This window comes from Ovis canadensis, chromosome 6 (genome assembly GCF_042477335.2).
Source record: "Ovis canadensis isolate MfBH-ARS-UI-01 breed Bighorn chromosome 6, ARS-UI_OviCan_v2, whole genome shotgun sequence".
In the NCBI taxonomy this organism is placed as follows: domain Eukaryota; kingdom Metazoa; phylum Chordata; class Mammalia; order Artiodactyla; family Bovidae; genus Ovis; species Ovis canadensis.
This window is the reverse complement of record NC_091250.1, coordinates 105,409,772-105,429,137: the sequence shown is the minus strand read 5'-3', so window position 1 is coordinate 105,429,137 and position 19,366 is coordinate 105,409,772. Positions and strand designations below refer to the sequence as shown.

The window sequence follows — 19,366 nt, the reverse complement described above, 5'->3', positions numbered from 1 at the left end:
TGGTGGCTCAGAGGTTAAAGTCCAGAATGCGGGAGACCCGGGCTCGATCCTTGGGTTGGGAAGATCCCCGGAGAAGGCAATGGCAACCCACTCCAGTACTCTTGCTTGGAGAATCCCACGGAGGGAGGAGCCTGGTAGGCTACAGTCCATAGGGTCACAAAGAGTTAGACAGGACTGAGCGACTTCACTCTCACTGTATGCCTACGGGGCAATCAATTGTATGCTGAACTTTATGTTTAAATCTGTGTCTATACATATAAAACTTGTGTCTATATACATATTTTACTAATATAATTGAAACAAAGAAAAACAAAATTTTCAGTTCTGCAAATTTACTGGCTTTTCCTTCTAGTTCTCACATCCTCTCTTACTCTTTTTCATTTTTCCTTTTTGACTTGTTTATATGGTGCCTAATCTTCAGTTTGATCCAGTTAACCGCCTTTTCAATGGAATATTTTGTTGTCTTACAGTGACAATATAGATGAGAGAGTGAGGAAAATCATTTGGCGTATTTTAAAAGTGATTAAAAATGAAAATAAAGAAATAGATTTTTTAAGTATTCATTATTAAAATTCACCAAATTGGTTAAATGTCTGCACTTTGCCTTCAGGGTTGTATATTTGTCATATTAAGGATGTGTACTTAACACATTAAGAGGTTTTGTAGAATGTTGAGAGTATTTTTGATAATTCAGCCCCCAAATGACATTAAAAAAGACCCCAAGAGCAGACTTTGGGTTACTTTGTATGACTTCCCATGACTACTTATTGTAATCTATCTCTGGAAAGCAGTTATGTTTATCTGCAAATATATTTCCCACATAATATATAAAATATTAAGGGTAGGTATTTATGTTTTTTTAATTGAAACATGATTTATAATATAAATGAATAAAGCAACAAATCTTAAAAATACCAAAGAAAAACAAAGACAAACTCCTGATGACTCTTGACAATGAATTTTATTTTAAATGTCTTATAGTCATATTCATATTTTCATACTATCAAAACCAGTAGAAAGAACTGTGAACACATGAAAGCATCTTAAAGACAAAAATAAAGTTGATGTTGGAATATACAATAATTTAAAGAATGAGAATCTAATTGTTCAGAATAAATAAATAAATAATACAAAAAATTACTTAATTCATATTGCCTGGTAAATTGTTACAGATTTAAGAAACATAGTCTCAGGATTCACATGATTCAACACATCATTGCATAATAAGGGCAAGACTAGGCCAGGCATCTCAAAAGTAGGACTTCCAGTTCAATTAAAGTTTCAGATAAATAATTATATATTTATATACTAAAAGTTATCCATTGTTTATCTGAAAGAAAAATTGACTGAGAGTCCTTTCTGTTTGTGTCTTTTAATTTGCTAATCTGGTAACTATGATTACAATATAACAATCTTGATCAAAACTTAATACATAAAATAAGTATAAATTTTCTACCATCATTAAACTATCTTATCAACAATACTTGTTTCCCGTTTCTCCAAATTCATGCACAAACATTATTGTACTTGAGACTTAAATAAATATATAAATAGGTAAATAAGTTACACTTGAAAATAATTTACATGACCAAATAAAAGTTAAAGTGCTTCCACATGTCCTCACATCTCTGTGAGGTAGAAAGATGACTGAGATATTTTTCTCCAGTTAAGAATAAAGAAATCGAGGCACAGTTGAACAGGAACTCGTGAATCCTGGCCAGCAGTCTAGGGTTGCAAGATTAACAAAAAACAAAAACAGAAAAGCAGGATTTCCAGATAGATTGGAACTTACAATATACAATGAATAATTTCTAAAATATAAGCGTGTCTTACATGGAACAATGTACATGTGACACTGAAAAAATATTCATTGTTTTACTTAATATTCAAACATAACTGGACATCCTGTATTTTGTCTGACAACCCTACACCAGACCCACACAGTACTCAAGGCACTGAAGTAGATTTGTTTTGAAGTTTCATTGGCATCTTTACTGAGGAATTCTTGGAAGCAATGGAAAAAGGATTTTTGGTTGTTTTTTCTTTTTCATGGATCTTGCTTCTCAGCTCTGAAAATAAATAAAATAAAACAAAAAGTTTAAAAATTAGCCAATGTCCTAATAAGGAGAAAGGTATGGTTCTTAAAAATACACTTAATATAGAAATTAAGAGAGTCATAGATATTCATGTGTTAGAAATGCTCTATATTTTCAACTATAGATAGAGAGATCAGATAACTTACCTAAATCAGAATATTTCTGAGATTTATAGGGAGCTCTACAGAGGGCACAGGCATATACCCACACTTCTCTAGATAAACTGAGATATATGATCTCCCAGTCATGAGTATAACAAACACACTATTGCTGCTATCTTTTTTTTTTAATCAAAGAAGCAATTACTTAAAATAATTTTCAGCAGCAGCAGAAAATTTAAAGGCTGACTTTTGGAGTAAATGTCACAGGATAAATGAAGAACATAAATTCAAGAAAAACTTACCTCTTCAAAAATGCCTGCACAACCTTCTGCACCCACTTTTCCTTGGGGTCTAAGCACACCTCTTTTCCGTTGGTAAGCTTAACACTGAAATGAGAGAGATATGATCAAAATCAATATTTAATGGGTTTCAAACACCACCTTGCCATTCAAGTCATGGTTCTTTGAGTACAGGCATAAAATGGAAGTCCAAACTAATTTTTAGCTATGAGTCATGGAGAGTCCCATATTTAAATGCCATGAAGACAAAGAATTTTTCCTTTCTATTTTTCTCGCTATGTACTCCTAGTACCTAGAACTCTGTTGGATTCTTCCATGTCTCAATTCTAGGCTGACTAAAGTAAAATAATCACTTTTGAAATTACTTACATGATTTCTGAATTTTCGCAGTGTGGCCCACTCTCAATAACTCTCAATTCTTTGATAAATTTGGGGTGGAAAGGTGTGGAATGTGTTTTTATGCATTGGCATCGAAGTTCTGTACTCATTCTTGACAGAACTGCAGCTGTGGAAAAAAATTAAGAATTTATTTCATCCATAAGCACAGCTTGACTAGCTTCATGCTTATTAATTGCAATGTGATCATTTGGTGAGTATCTGTTTGGTAAACATCACATCTTCAGCAAACTTATCCCTGAAATCGATAGCTGGATATTCCCCTAGCCTCTAACTTCAGTTTTTCTCTGTTTTAAAAAGAATCATTCCTAACAACATTGAATGGTGTAAAGACTTAGAGTTGTCTTTGGAGAATGTTGACATCTGCATGGTACATTTTCTCCTCCTCCTTACATAATCCTCTGTGACACCACAATGTTATTAACGGCAGGCAAACTAAGATTCACCTAAAGGGAAACTGCCTTCAGGAGGAATTAATAGAAATATATGTGAGTTACCCAGAGATTGTACTCTTATCTTAATAAAAATCCTTAATGTTTTAAAACATATATACATATGCCATATACCATATATAATGTTTATGGTACATGCCATAAACATTTTAAACTGTATTTCATAAGAGGGCTTAAAGACAGATTATAAACTTTATTGGGATCCCTCTTATGAAATATAGAATTCTCCAGGCCAGAATACTGGAATGGGTAACTTTTTCCTTCTCCAGGGGATCTTCCCAACCCAGGGATTGAACCCAGGTCTACCCACATTGTAGGTGGATTCTTTACCAGCTGAGCCACAAGGGAAAAGCAAGAATACTGGAATGGGTAGCCTATCCCTTCTCCAGTGGATCTTCCTGACCCAGGAATTGAACCAGAGCCTCCTGCATTGCAGGTGGATTCTTTACCAACTGAGCTATCAGGGAAGCCCAAACATTCTTAACTGTATTTCATAAGAGGGATCCCAATAAGGTTTATAATCTGTCTTTAGGCCAAAGAACAATTGATAGTTGCCTGAAGCTCGCCAATTAAATAGTACATGGAATAAAATAACCTGAGTCACCTTACTCAATATTAATAGATAATTTGGGCAAATGTGGAGTCCAATAAAATATACTGTAAATTATAGATTTATGTTAATTACTTTTATACTACAGAGTATGAATGATGATGGGAACAGAATATTTATATAAATCAAACTTTCTAAATATATTGATACAACCTAAAAAATTAAAACTTCAATTTAGCAGTAAATGACTGCAAAGATGGTTTTCTCTTGCTGAATAAAAAGGAGGCTTGCTATCCAGGCATGAAGGATAATCTTGCTATCTGAGCATCACGTTTAGACACAGGAAACTTCCGTAGATTAGAAGAATATGCTTACCTTCACACAGAGCTGCAGAGAGCAGGAAAGCGGCCAAGAGAGCAACAGCCAGCTTGGAAGTCATACTTGAGCAAGAGGCTTTTTGTCAGGTTTCTTCTGGCTCTCTTTCTAGATGCTTGTGAGCTCTGCTGTCCCAGAGGACTTCTGTTGGGCAGAGCACTCCTGTGGCTTTTTATATCATCATAAGAATAGGGAACAAGTGCACCATCATGCTTGCATCATGTCAGAGGAAATTCCACAATATGCAACCATCCGCCCTTGAGAGCACATCTGAGTCATCTGACTCCTCTAGTGATTGGTTTCTTATCAAATTTTCTGTGTGACCCAAGCTTTATTTGATCTTTCAAATAATTTTATTGATTTTGTTTAAAACCGTGTTTCTTTTAAAACATAAAAAAAAATGTTTAAAGTCAGGTTTCTCAGTTTGATACATTATTGTCAATGGTAGTCCTTTTTATTTGAGAACTTTATCATGATCCCATCTGGCAGCTGTTAGAGTAAGGTCATTTGTGATTGTTCTTTTATGGCACCACCATTTCTTCAGGTAAATTATATGTGCTATAATGATAGATCAAGGCAACCTAGTCTACTACTTTTAATGGGGACACAACTTACAAGAAGTCCATGTCTAAGCATTTAGGAAAGTTTCCAGAAACAATTACCGCTCTCAAGGAGCATGTTACAACTTTCCAAAAGATTTGGTTTTCTAATATGTGTTTAGCAGAACAAAAGGGAATATCTTTCACAAATATTTATCAGTTCCACAAATATTTATTGAGTAACTTCTGAGTAATGTGGGAATCTGGAGACAGATAAGATTAAGTACTTGTTTTTAAAGAATATGGTCTATCGGAAGAAGAAAGCAATATAAGAACCGGAATATATTACAGAACAGACAAGTGGTACCAAGATATTTATTCCAACAAGAGCACAAGGACAGAATTTTCCATAAGTATATAGAGCAGGGTATTGAAGTATGGAGGACTCTAACAGAGAAGGATGAAAGAGAACACCTTCTAGAGAGGGACACTGTTGAAAGACTCTCAGGTGGTGAAATAAAGAATTGTTTATGTTCCAAGATGTGGTTCAAAAGGAGTTACTTGGTTGGGGTGGGATGAGGTGATGTGTAATGGAAAGGTAAGCAGTATACGCTTAGTGGAAAGAGTATCTGGGTTTAAACCCGGGATCAGGCCCCTACTTTTGTGTAGCTTTTAAACTTTCTGAGTTTCAGTTTCCGTATTTATCAGTTCAGTTCAGTTCAGTTACTCAGTCATGTCCGACTCTTTGCGACCCCATGAACCACAGCATACCAGGCCTCCCTGTCCATCCCCAACTCCTGGAGTCCACCCAAACCCATGTCCATTGAGTCGGTGATGCCATCCAACCATCTCATCCTGTCATCCCCTTCTCCCCCTGCCCTCAAACTTTCCCAGTATCAGGGTCTTTTCAAGTGACTCAGCTCTTTGCATCAGGTGGCCAAAGTATTGGAGTTTCAGCTTCAACATCAGTCCTTCCAATGAACACCCAGGACTAATCTCCCTTAGGGTGGACTGGTTGGATCTCCTTGCAGTCCAAGGAACTCTCAAGAGTCTTCTCCAACACCACAGTTCAAAAGCATCAATTCTTCGGTGCTCAGCTTTCTTTATAGTTCAACTTTCACATCCATACATGACCACTGGAAAAACCATAGCCTTGACTAGACCGACCTTTGTTTGCAAAGTAATGTCTCTGCTTTTTAATATGCTGTCTAGGTTGGTCATAACTTTTCTTCCAAGGAGTAAGCATCTTTTAATTTCATGGCTGCAATCACCATCTGCAGTGATTTTGGAGCTCAGAAAAATAAAGTCAGCCACTGTTTTCACTGTTTCCTCATCTGTTTGCCATGAAGTGATGGGACCAGATGCCATGATCTTAGTTTTCTCTGTTTATAAAATGAGTTAATAACATCCATTTGTTTCATAAAGTAAATTTATGTAAACTACCTGGCTTAACTTCTAAACTGGTAAATTCCCATCTACCTCAAGAGCCCTGGATTTGTATTTCTCATTTTTGTCAAATGATTGACTTTCAGACTACAGAGATACTTACCAAAACATTATTTCCCAAAAAATCTTATTTACCTTAAAGGATCTTGATGAAAGATTGGCTTTTGAAATGCCAAGCTGAATCATATTACAGTATATAATGCAATAATAGAATAGAATAGAAACAACATCAGTGTGAGTTATGATTTACTAGAATGTAAAACTTGAGATCAAAATCTGTTTGTATTAGAGAGCAAGTGACCATTTCAGATTGAAAATCTGGAGTACAGAGTCTTAATATCTATGGAATGCCAGAATACTTGAAGAAATAACTAGTTTAAATATTTACATAGGATTTAAGTTAAATTTTTTGATAAAGAGTTGTTGAAAATTAGACCAAGAGTAGTGATATTTCACGGAGAAGGCAATGGCACCCCACTCCAGTACTCTTGCCTGGAAAATCCCATGGATGGAGGAGGCTAGTAGGCTGCAGTCCATGGGGTCGCTAGGAGTCAGACATGACTGAGCGACTTCACTTTCACTTTTCACTTTTCACATTCATGCATTGGAGAAGGAAATGGCAACCCACTCCAGTGTTCTTGCCTGGAGAATCCCAGGAATGGTGGAGCCTGATGGGCTGCCATCTATGGGGTCGCACAGAGTCGGACATGACTGAAGCGACTTAGCAGCAGCAGCAGCAGTAGCAATGATATTTCAGAATGGGAACATCTATGGTTTGGGGAGAACACTTCCATTGCAGAAAGTTTTGTTTAGTGACCCCAACTACCTTAAATATCACTTCAATTTTCTTGATACCAGAGACTGTGTTTATGTGTTTTAATCACAACAATAGGACAAGTAATAATGTCCTCATTTTACTCATGAGGAAACTCAATAACATCTCCATGTTCATATATCTAAGTATTAGTGGAGCTGATAGTTCTGGTCCTGGTCTAAAGGCACATTTACAAAAGGGAGTTGAAATGACTTTTCTTCAGAACACTGGGACACAAAACCACCTTTGTATGACTCAATGACATGTCTTCATCCCTCATGAGTCTTGATTAGTTTAGACTTCCTTGGGAAGAGAAACCTAAGGAAGGGAGGATACAGTAGGGAAAGTCTGCCCACCTCTGGGCAAGTACATAGCTTATAAAGAATGCAACTTGATTCAACATCTTCCTTCTTTCCTGGGAAGCTTGATAGAGCAATGAGCTTGTCCACACAAGTGTGTGTGGAATAGTAATGCCGTGTTTGAGGGCTTTCCAAAGAGGTTATTAGATTTCTGAATAACCATGTTTCTTTCTTCTTCCTCCAACAGACAGAAGACTAGAAGACAAAATAGAACCTTACATCAACTTCTGTAGCAATGCAATCTTTACTGTTTTTAAACCTACTATTTTAGGAACTTGATTGTTCCCTTACATATTTAATATATATTGATTATCAGCCAATGCCAGTCTTGTAGTAGGAGATGCGACTATTTTGTAAATAAGATATAGTCTGTGACTTTGAGGAGTCTGTGGTCTAACGTAGGATATGGACAATTGGCTACGTAAGCCAAGTACAATACAGTGAATGGCTATTACAATACAGAGAACTATAGGAAGCTCAGAGAGCAAACAAATAGAAACTTTGATGCAGTTTTAATGAATGGAGTTGTCTGAAGAAATATCTTTGAAACCATGACCTAGTATTGGTGATGAGTAGGAATAAGACAAACAGAGTGGGGAGAAAGGGTGACTGCTTTGTTAGTGGAGGCAAAAGCAAATACAAGGTAATGAGAGGTAAGACAATATGGCCCAGTCAGGTTCCTGAAATTGGTGAGCATAGTATAGAAAACATTTATGGAGTGAGGAAAGGAAAAGTTGGGGCCAGATATGTAACAACAACCTGAATTTTAAAGAAAATTCACAGTCTCTTTGCTTCAGTAATGCTGATTTCTTCAGCAAGGAAATATTCTCATATAGAAGGACCCTGAGGTGACTGGTTCTATACATCATCATTAGGACCCAATTTTACCAGAGGTACCACCAAGACAGCGCTTCCCTGGTGGCTCAGATAGTAAGGAATCTGCCTGCAATTCAGGAGACCCGGGTTCAATCCCTGGGTCAAGAAGATCCCCTAGAGAAGAGAATGGCTACCCACTCCAGAATTTTTGCCTGGAGAATTCCATGGACAGAGGAGCCTGACGGGCTACAGCCCATGGGATCACAAAGAGTCTGACATGACTGAAGCAACTTAGCACACATGCTTACACTTTCCTCAGAATGGAGCATTCATTTACAAAGCAAAAGGACATCTTTACAGATGTTGTTGATCTCTCATAGAGTAACCTGGATGCATTATGTCCTCAGTCCATCTATCAGAGACAAGGATGGACAAAGAAAAAATGACGAGATGGGGTATAATTCTGGTCTTGTCCCTCTTCTGTAAAGGTAACTCTATGAGCCACTACATAGTAATTAGAAGGTCTAAATTGGGTCCAATAGGGAGGAAGAGGCTAATTAGCTTGTTTGAGGAAATACTGCTTCAAAATAGAGCAAAGTGAAAAATTTAAATGAAGAGAAAAGCTGCACATAAATACAAGTGACATTTTGTCTTCCTCTAGGAATGAAGGGCTGGAGAAGGCAATGGCACCCCACTCCAGTACTCTTGCCTGGAAAATCCCATGGACAGAGGAGCCTGGTAGGCTGTAGTCCATGGGGTCGCTAAGAATCGGACACGACTGAGTGACTTCACTTTCACTTTTCACTTTCATGCATTGGGGAAGGAAACGGCAACCCACTCCAGTGTTCTTGCCTGGAGAATCCCAGGGACGGGGAGCCTGGTGGGCTGCCGTTTATGGAGTCGCACAGAGTCGGACACCACTGTAGTGATTTAGTCGTAGTAGCAGCAGGAATGAATGCAGAGGTCATGGGACTCCTGACCATTGATCTGTTTATGTAAGTTCCACCCAGCACAGAACAAAGAGCCTCCAGATATCATCACCATAACCATGGGACCAAGTCCATCATCCAAGAAAGGGAAGAGCTAAACAAAGAGCCAAGACAGACAAAGATGGGCATGTACTTTTTCCACCTTGACAAGAAACTCTTTTTTCATCCAGCTCTTCACAGGAAAGCTGAATGTGTTTGATGTGTTAAACACTTTATGTCCCATCCACCCTCTTCACCCTACTCCCACTTCAAATAGGTATTTTAGAATTAGGGCTTTTTCGTATGCCTAAACTAAGTTGTATTCATAAAATAAAGCAAAATGTGGTGAAAAGAACATGGATTCTGAAGTGAGATGAAATTGGGTTTGACTATTTCCCCCATTGATTAACCAAGAGACTTTGAGCAAGCTGATGCTATGCTGGTATTGCATCTGCTACTGTTAAAATCTGAACCCTCTTTCCCAAAGCCCATACTAAAGTCTCAGCTTGCACCTGGAATTTTTTTTCTTCCCTTAAGGAAATTAATCTCAGCTCAACAATTCTCAAGGTTAAGAGAACCATAAAGTGAAACTGTTATTCAGTCAGCCGTGTCTGACTCTTTGTGACCCCTCTTTGTGACTGTAGCTTGCTAGGCTCCTCTGTCCATGGGATTTCCCAGGCAAGAATAGTGGAGTGGGTTGCCATTCCCTTCTCCAGGGGATCTTTCCAACCCTGAAATCAAATCCAGGTCTTATACATTGCAGGCTGACTCTTTACTGTGTGAGTCACCAAGGAAGCGATTTAAGAGAATCATAGACAAATGGTAAATACATATCACTCAATTTGAATTACAATGTTGTTAATGCTAAGATCATAAACATAAAATACCCTGCCCCCTGAAGCTGGTTGTGGAAACAGACATTTATTATGGACAGATCAGCCTGTCTTCAATATGAAAAAAGTTAAATGGAATTGTTTACTTGTAGTCATTTCTTTGTTAGATTTGTGAAACAAGAGTTTTAGGATTATTTACTCCAGTGTTTATAATAAAATATCTATCTTTGAAATAACAATCATATGTTATTTGGCAGTAGAATTTCTTTTGTGTGAAGGAAAGGACACAGGAAATGAAATCATTTGGAAAAAAGGGAAGTTGCTATATTAGAAATGAGTGGACTTCTGCATGTTTTAATTATGTCTTCTCATGCAGTTGAGTCAAACGACAGTCGGGAGAAAAAGCTTTAAAATGCCGATTCAAGGTTGTATAAATTTATATCGCTATTTTCCCTCTTTCTTTAAAAGTTTCTTTATTATTTTGACCTTTTGTTTTTATAGATATGTGAATTTTTTAAAAAACTAATTTGAGATGAAACTCAGCAATTTGATGAAAGCAGTCGACATGGGAAACAGATCTTATGTTGCAGTTTCTGTATTTTTCTCTCACAACTCTCTTTCTTAAACCTTTATTTTGAAATTTTTGTTTTAAAATATGAGCTTCACCTTAACTAGTTCTTTCCCCTACTTTGGCCTTAGGGATCACTGGAAGTATTTAAGACACAATTTGATTGAAATCCAAACATCATGTCAGATTCTGTTGAAGAGAGCTCAGCCCATCTGTGGGATTGATGATATAAGACTCACCTGACTGGAAATTCCACAAGGTCAGAGACCACATCTGCTTTGTTCACACCATGTGCCAGCTTCTGGCCCAGTGCTTGCAACAGACAAATGCTCCACAAACATTTCTCCAATGAAAGTAAAAATTCCCCAGTTCCCAGAGTTTTCCCACCAAGAGCAGTATCAACAAAAGGAAGTAAAGATGTTTGTCTTTGTCTATTTTTGCTCTCCCACAGGGACAACTGTGTTATGTACATGAACCCAGAAGACTCCAGAATGGAAACTAGAGTTCTGGCTCATGCTCTCATTTAACAGTGAACAGATAAAAGAGTAATCAGTTCAGCAAGGCAGCAATTTTCCCCTTTTGTGAATTAACCATCCAACACCTTATAGGCTGATACCAGGCTGGGGTAAGAGGTAGTACATAGGAGGCAGGGTGAGGGGTGGAGAGCAGTATGCAGGGCCTGTAAGTGTTTAGCATCCTTTAATGGAGGGCTCTGCTACTTCCTTCTTCCCATTGCCTTTGTTTCCAGACCTTGGAGAATCCAGAAGTCCCCACAGACAGTACTTCCAGAAGCCAATGAATGAGCTTGAATGGTGACCCATGGATTTAATCTAATTAACCTTACACACACTAAGACTAAACAGATTAGCTCCCCTTGTGGGTATCACAATAGTTCCTGTTTTTCAGTCACCAAGTCATGTCTGACTCTTTGCAACCCCATGGACTGCAGCACTTCAGGCTTCCCTGTCCTTCATTATCTCCCTTAGTTTACTCAAACTCATGTGCATTGAGTCAGTGATGCTATCCAACCATTTCATCCTCTGTTGTCCTCTTTTGCTCCTGCCCTCAATCTTTCCCAGCATCAGGGTCTTTTCCAATGAGCCAGCTTTCCGCATCAGGTGGCCAAAGTATTGGAGCTTCAGCTTCAGCGTCAGTTCTTCCAGTGAATATTCAGGGTTGATTTCCTCTAGAATTGACTGGCTTGATTTCTTTATTTTAACCACTTAATCCTTTCAAAATGTAATGAAAGCTCTCTGCCCTCTCCTTACCACTAAATCTACTTAAGCCTAAATGTACGAAGTTGTGTCAACAATTTTCAGGAATTCACTGATCTCTGTTAAAAAGTCTTAAGAAGTAAAGCCAATAAAGGGGATACTGGAGGTAAAAACCTGAAGAATAATGTAAGGATCCTGAGTTTACTGTCTTTAAGTCAAGTCAACTGAAAGAGAAATGATATTTTCTGCCTGCTGCTTGCTGTCCCTGCATGCATTCAGGACAGAGGCTTCAGGAAGAAATTTGCGATGTTGTCAAAAGAGGAGGTAGAGATTGGATAAGGACAAGAATGAGAGAGAGGAATAGAATCTTCATATTCAATAAAGATACGAATGACCTATAGTTTTCTTATTGCCCGTAAGAGTAAACCCAAATCAGTAAAAATGGTGAGTGCTGCTTTCCACTGATGCTAAAAAGGAACACCAGGGGCAAAAGGCAGCTAAGATAGAGAATGAAAGTTGATTCCTTTCATAATTCCCTTCAGGTTGCCAAATATATACAGAATTTAAGAAAAATCTATGTGTTTTCACATAAAAAGAAAACAAAATTAGAAAATAATTCAGATTGTGTATGGGTATAGAGATGTGAGCCAGTCTCTCAAAATTCCCCAGATTTATGCAAAATTAGGATATAAAACTTCTTTATCCATCTCCTGCCATCTGATGCCTTGTGTTATCTGATTTCCAGATTTGTGACCCTTTTGTCTCTAAGCTGTTTATTTTCTAATCTAACATAATTTACAATTTGCTTCATCTAGAATGTTCTTTTTCTTGACCATATCATGTTACTCATCAAAATTAAATCCCTGCTTGTGGTCCCTAGACCAGGAAGGAGGAAATCAGCACCCGCAGAATCTAGTGGAATTTTGAAACAAAGGAAAAACTGTCCACTCCAAACCCAAACCTGTTGGATGAACTTTTCATGCACTTTCTTTCCCCAAGCTGTGGGGGGTGAACTTGGAAAACACCACTGACATCGTTCCTTGTAAAGTTGGAGATTAAAGCAAAATGAGCAAAAGAGAGAAGAATCAGACAAGAACACACCCAATCAGAAAAGCAGGGCCTTGCAAACACACACTAAAGAGACCCAAAGAGAAATGAAGCAGGCATTGGAGAGCCAAGGTTAACAGAAAATTAAAATGGCACATTCCTTTTCTGAGCTTCACTTACTTAGACCTTAGCAATGAGTGCAGAGAGTTCTCACTCAAGAATAAGTGTATTAATAGATTATTAGTATAGCACATTAGTCATAATAATCCTATATTTCTGTATTACATATTCCCATTTAACAGATGCTAAATGAGCCTCAAAGAGATTAAGCAATTTGCAAAAGGTCACCCCAGTAAGTAGGAGACAGAATCAGGAGGATTTGAACCTAAACAAGTCCAGAGATTCTGAGCCATCTCGACAGAGTTTCTCACATGTCTGTATGTCACACAGACTTTGTTTTGAGCATATTTCCCTTCTTTTCCCCACCATTTCCTGCCTGAAAGGAGTTAGAAAGCTGCAGAAGAGGAACTTGATTCAGTGAGGGGAGGTGGACACATTAATCTAATAAAAGAACAAGTTCCTCCTTCTGTCAAGACTTTGAGTTTTCATTTGTGAAATGAGGAAATTTGTCTATATGGTCCCTACTGTCTGATGCTTTATTCTAAGAAGCACAGTGTATGCGCAATACATGAAGAATTGTCCCTGGGAAACTTGAACACTTTTGCCAGGAGAGGACAGTTGCCAAACCTGAGATTTTGCAAATCTTGCAGAGAATTTGCGCTTGCCCTTAAATGTTGTTAACTAAAAAGTGCCGGGAGCCAGCGTGAGGAATCCCGCCCATGGCAAAGGTCATGAGGAAGGAAGCCTGACAAAACGCAAAGGCGTGATCTGGCTTCAGGGGTTCCCCCTGGGTTTCTGGGTTTTCCTGAATGTCTACCCCTCAAAACCAGAGTCTGCCTGCTTTATTGTACTGTGCTTTCCACTCTTCTGATATTCTCTGGAAAAAGTTAACTCAGGGCTTCAGTTAACAGTCTCCTGCATATGAAAAGAATGTTTCAGCTCAAACCCCTTTGATGGCTCTCTAACTTGCCTAATAGCTGGGGACTTTTACAAACTTGTGAATTGCTTACAGCCCCCCAACCATGAGAGGCACAAAGCTTAAAGCATCTTAAAGATACAGAGCCTTTTCTAAAAAGCTAAAAATTATATTGGTGATGGGTTTCACTGTTGAGTCAATGACTGCTGCCAGGCCTCCATATTCTTTATCTTTTAGGCACCTGAAGGATATTAATCAATGTAATTGGGATATAGAAAAGGGAATATAGTAGTTTTGATGTTAGCAACACTAGACTTTTGAGTTAACTACTTTTCTCTTTGTTATAAATCACTGTACTTCTTTCATTGTTATAAATTGTGTCTTTGCTATGTAAAAATGTAACTTTATTTAGTGCTTTCTGAGAGTGGCACCAGACTTTGGGAAGAACAACACTTTTAAGACAAATAAGTCTTCTGGTTGACAAACCCTTATCAGAAAAGGGCCATAAAATGTTAATTGGCCTTCTGACCAGAAGATGATGTAAATCATCTAAGACTTGTGTATACAACTAGGTATGCAGAGAGAAAGCCTGGTCTCAATAAGAGTCAGGGTCACTGACGCTGCATAATTTTATATTATCCATTAATCTCTATGTACAAAAAAAGGTATAAAAGGCCTTTCCGGACAATAGAGGATAGGCCAGTCACTGGACTGATTTCCCCCGTGCCTTTTCTTACTCTATTTTCTGGCTGAATTCCCATCTGGAACAGGGAGTCTCACCACATCTACTTACTTGCCCTGGCTTCTAAGATCCGTGAGAGAGGGAGCCCAAGGTGGGGCACCCTCCGATATTCAAACGGGCACTGGTGGCCCAGTGTAGATGGTGCAAATCTCTTGACCTGAGGTTTTATTAGCTTTCCCTGTAAACCAAGTTATTCAGCATCTTTTCTCCAATAAATTTTCCTACTATACTATTTCTTCTTAATTTCTTTTATATTTCTAAATAAATAAGTTTTCCTCGCCTATGCTGTCTCCGCTTCGAATTACCCTGGATCCACCGGGGCTGGACCTGTGCAAAAAAGTGTTTCTTGCAAGATTCTCATCAACTGAGAAGAGCCTAAATCTTAATGATTTTAATGAAGAAAGAGCTTAGAATTGGGGGTAACGGGGATAGGGAGTTTTACCACCAGACTCCAACCTATCCCTCCTGGGCCTTCTGAGATGGCTCAGCACGTGAAGAATCTGCCTGCAATGCAGGAGATGCAGGCGACGAGAGATCAATCCTTGGGACAGGAAGATCCCCTGGAGAAGGAAATGGCAACCCACACCAGTATTCTTGCTTGGGAAATCCCATGGACAGAGGAACCTGGCAGGCTACAGTCCAAAGGGTCACAAAGAATCAGACATGACTGAGCAACTGAACACACACACACCTATCCCCTCAACCTTCCAAGAATGAGAGGAAGTGCTTCCTGTCTCCTGACACCATTTCCTCTTGGTTTCCTCATGACTTCGTAGATCAGTTGCAACTGTTGACCATTTATTGCGAAACAAGTAATGTGGTTGGAGTCGGAAACATTTTTTTTTCCCCCCCAGTGGTCATTCATATCACTTTATTTTTTTTTTTATTTTAGTTTTTTATTTTTTAAATTTTAAAATCTTTAATTCTTACATGCATTCCCAAACATGAACCCCCCTCCCACCTCCCTCCCCATAACAACTTTCTGGGTCATCCCCATGCACCAGCCCCAAGCATGCTGCATCCTGCGTCAGACATAGACTGGCGATTCAATTCACATGATAGTATACATGTTAGAATGTCATTCTCCCAAATCATCCCACCCTCTCCCTCTCCCTCTGAGTCCAAAAGTCCGTTATACACATCTGTGTCTCTTTCCCTGTCTTGCATACAGGGTCGTCATTGCCATCTTCCTAAATTCCATATATATGTGTTAGTATACTGTATTGGTGTTTTTCTTTCTGGCTTACTTCACTCTGTATAATCGGCTCCAGTTTCATCCATCTCATCAGAACTGATTCAAATGAATTCTTTTTAACGGCTGAGTAATACTCCGTTGTGTATATGTACCACAGCTTTCTTATCCATTCATCTGCTGATGGACATCTAGGTTGTTTCCATGTCCTGGCTATTATAAACAGTGCTGCAATGAACATTGGGGTAAATGTGTCTCTTTCAATTCTGGTTTCCTCGGTGTGTATGCCCAGCAGTGGGATTGCTGGGTCATAAGGTAGTTCTATTTGCAATTTTTTAAGGAATCTCCACACCGTTCTCCATAGTGGCTGTACTAGTTTGCATTCCCACCAACAGTGTAGGAGGGTTCCCTTTTCTCCACACCCTCTCCAGCATTTATTGCTTGCAGATTTTTGGATTGCAGCCATTCTGACTGGTGTGAAGTGGTACCTCATTGTGGTTTTGATTTGCATTTCTCTAATAATGAGTGATGTTGAGCATCTTTTCATGTGTTTGTTAGCCATCCGTATGTCTTCTTTGGAGAAATGTCTATTTAGTTCTTTGGCCCATTTTTTGATTGGGTCGTTTATTTTTCTGGAATTGAGCTGCATAAGTTGCTTGTATATTTTTGAGATTAGTTGTTTGTCAGTTGCTTCATTTGCTATTATTTTCTCCCATTCAGAAGGCTGTCTTTTCACCTTGCTTATAGTTTCCTTTGTTGTGCAGAAGCTTTTAATTTTAATTAGATCCCATTTGTTTATTTTTGCTTTTATTTCCAGAATTCTGGGAGGTGGATCATAGAGGATCCTGCTGTGATTTATGTCGGAGAGTGTTTTGCCTATGTTCTCCTCTAGGAGTTTTATAGTTTCTGATCTTACATTTAGATGTTTAATCCATTTTGAGTTTATTTTTGTGTGCGGTGTTAGAAAGTGATCTAGTTTCATTCTTTTACAAGTGGTTGACCAGTTTTCCCAGCACCACTTGTTAAACAGATTGTCTTTACTCCATTGTATATTCTTGCCTCCTTTGTCAAAGATAAGGTGTCCATATGTGTGTGGATTTATCTCTGGGCTTTCTATTTTGTTCCATTGATCTATATGTCTGTCTTTGTGCCAGTACCATACTGTCTTGATGACTGTGGCTTTGTAGTAGAGCCTGAAGTCAGGCAAGTTGATTCCTCCAGTTCCATTCTTCTTTCTCAAGATTGCTTTGGCTATTCGAGGTTTTTTGTATTTCCATACAAATCTTGAAATTATTTGTTCTAGTTCTGTGAAAAATGTGGCTGGTAGCTTGATAGGGATTGCATTGAATTTGTAAATTGCTTTGGGTAGTATACTCATTTCCACTATATTGATTCTTCCAATCCATGAACATGGTATATTTCTCCATCTATTAGTGTCCTCTTTGATTTCTTTCATCAGTGTTTTATAGTTTTCTATATACAGGTCTTTAGTTTCTTTAGGTAGATATATTCCTAAGTATTTTATTCTTTTCATTGCAATGGTGAATGGAATTGTTTCCTTAATTTCTTTTTCTACTTTCTCATTATTCGTGTATAGGAATGCAAGGGATTTCTGTGTGTTGATTTTATATCCTGCAACTTTACTATATTCATTGATTAGCTCTAGTAAATTTCTGGTGGAGTCTTTAGGGTTTTCCATGTAGAGGATCATGTCATCTGCAAACAGTGAGAGTTTTACTTCCTCTTTTCCGATTTGGATTCCTTTTATTTCTTTTTCTGCTCTGATTGCTGTGGCCAAAACTTCCAGAACTATGTTGAATAGTAGCGGTGAAAGTGGACACCCTTGTCTTGTTCCTGACTTTAGGGGAAATGCTTTCAATTTTTCACCATTGAGGATAATGTTTGCTGTGGGTTTGTCATAGATAGCTTTTATTATGTTGAGGTATGTTCCTTCTATTCCTGCTTTCTGGAGAGTTTTTATCATAAATGGATGTTGAATTTTGTCAAAGGCCTTCTCTGCATCTATTGAGATAATCATATGGTTTTTATTTTTCAATTTGTTAATGTGGTGAATTACATTGATTGATTTGCGGATATTGAAGAATCCTTGCATCCCTGGGATAAAGCCCACTTGGTCATGGTGTATGATCTTTTTAATGTGTTGTTGGATTCTGATTGCTAGAATTTTGTTGAGGATTTTTGCATCTATGTTCATCAGAGATATTGGCCTGTAGTTTTCCTTTTTTGTGACATCTTTGTCAGGTTTTGGTATTAGGGTGATGGTGGCCTCATAGAATGAGTTTGGAAGTTTACCTTCCTCTGCAATTTTCTGGAAGAGTTTGAGGAGGATAGGTGTTAGCTCTTCTCTAAATTTTTGGTAGAATTCAGCTGTGAAGCCATCTGGACCTGGGCTTTTGTTTGCTGGAAGATTTCTGATTACAGTATCAATTTCCGTGCTTGTGATGGGTCTGTTAAGATTTTCTATTTCTTCCTGGTTCAGTTTTGGAAAATTGTACTTTTCTAAGAATTTGTCCATTTCTTCCACGTTGTCCATTTTATTGGCATACAACTGCTGATAGTAGTCTCTTATGATCCTTTGTATTTCTGTGTTGTCTGTTGTGATCTCTCCATTTTCATTTCTAATTTTATTGATTTGATTTTTCTCTCTTTGCTTCTTGATGAGTCTGGCTAATGGTTTGTCAATTTTATTTATCCTTTCAAAGAACCAGCTTTTGGCTTTGTTGATTTTTGCTATGGTCTCTTTTGTTTCTTTTGCATTTATTTCTGCCCTAATTTTTAAGATTTCTTTCCTTCTACTAACTCTGGGGTTCTCCAACTCTTCCTTTTCTAGTTGCTTTAGTTGTAGAGTTAGGTTATTTATTTGACTTTTTTCTTGTTTCTTGAGGTATGCCTGTATTGCTATGAACTTTCCTCTTAGCACTGCTTTTATAGTGTCCCACAGGTTTTGGGTTGTTGTGTTTTCATTTTCATTAGTTTCTATGCATATTTTGATTTCTTTTTTGATTTCTTCTGTGATTTGTTGGTTGTTCAGAAGTGTGTTGTTCAACCTCCATATGTTGGAATTTTTAATAGTTTTCCTCCTGTAATTGAGATCTAATCTTAATGCATTATGGTCAGAAAAGATGCTTGGAATGATTTCGACTTTCTTGAATTTATCAAGTTTAGATTTATGGCCCAGGATGTGATCTATCCTGGAGAAGGTTCCATGAGCACTTGAAAAAAAGGTGAAATTCGTTGTTTTGGGGTGAAATGTCCTATAGATATCAATTAGGTCTAACTGATCTAATGTATCATTTAAAGTTTGCGTTTCTTTGTTAATTTTCTGTTTAGTTGATCTGTCCATAGGTGTGAGTGGGGTATTAAAGTCTCCCACTATTATTGTGTTATTGTTGATTTCCCCTTTCATACTTGTTAGCATTTGTCTTACATATTGTGGTGCTCCTATATTGGGTGCATATATATTTATAATTGTTATATCTTCTTCTTGGATTGTTCCTTTGAT

The 19,366-nt window shown here is 37.9% G+C and overlaps 1 protein-coding gene across 1 annotated transcript; it reads right to left on the bottom strand.

The window, feature by feature from the left end:
- Positions 1-942: 942 nt before the first annotated feature.
- On the bottom strand, positions 943-4,535 carry CXCL8 (C-X-C motif chemokine ligand 8). The gene is made up of 4 exons (XM_069593135.1): positions 4,270-4,535; positions 2,866-3,001; positions 2,500-2,583; positions 943-2,069 (listed from the first exon to the last, which is right to left on the bottom strand). Exons 1-4 carry the CDS (start codon positions 4,331-4,333, stop codon positions 2,048-2,050), a joined length of 306 nt encoding a protein of 101 aa, XP_069449236.1. The 5' UTR covers positions 4,334-4,535; the 3' UTR covers positions 943-2,047.
- Between the last annotated feature and the right edge of the window lie 14,831 nt (positions 4,536-19,366).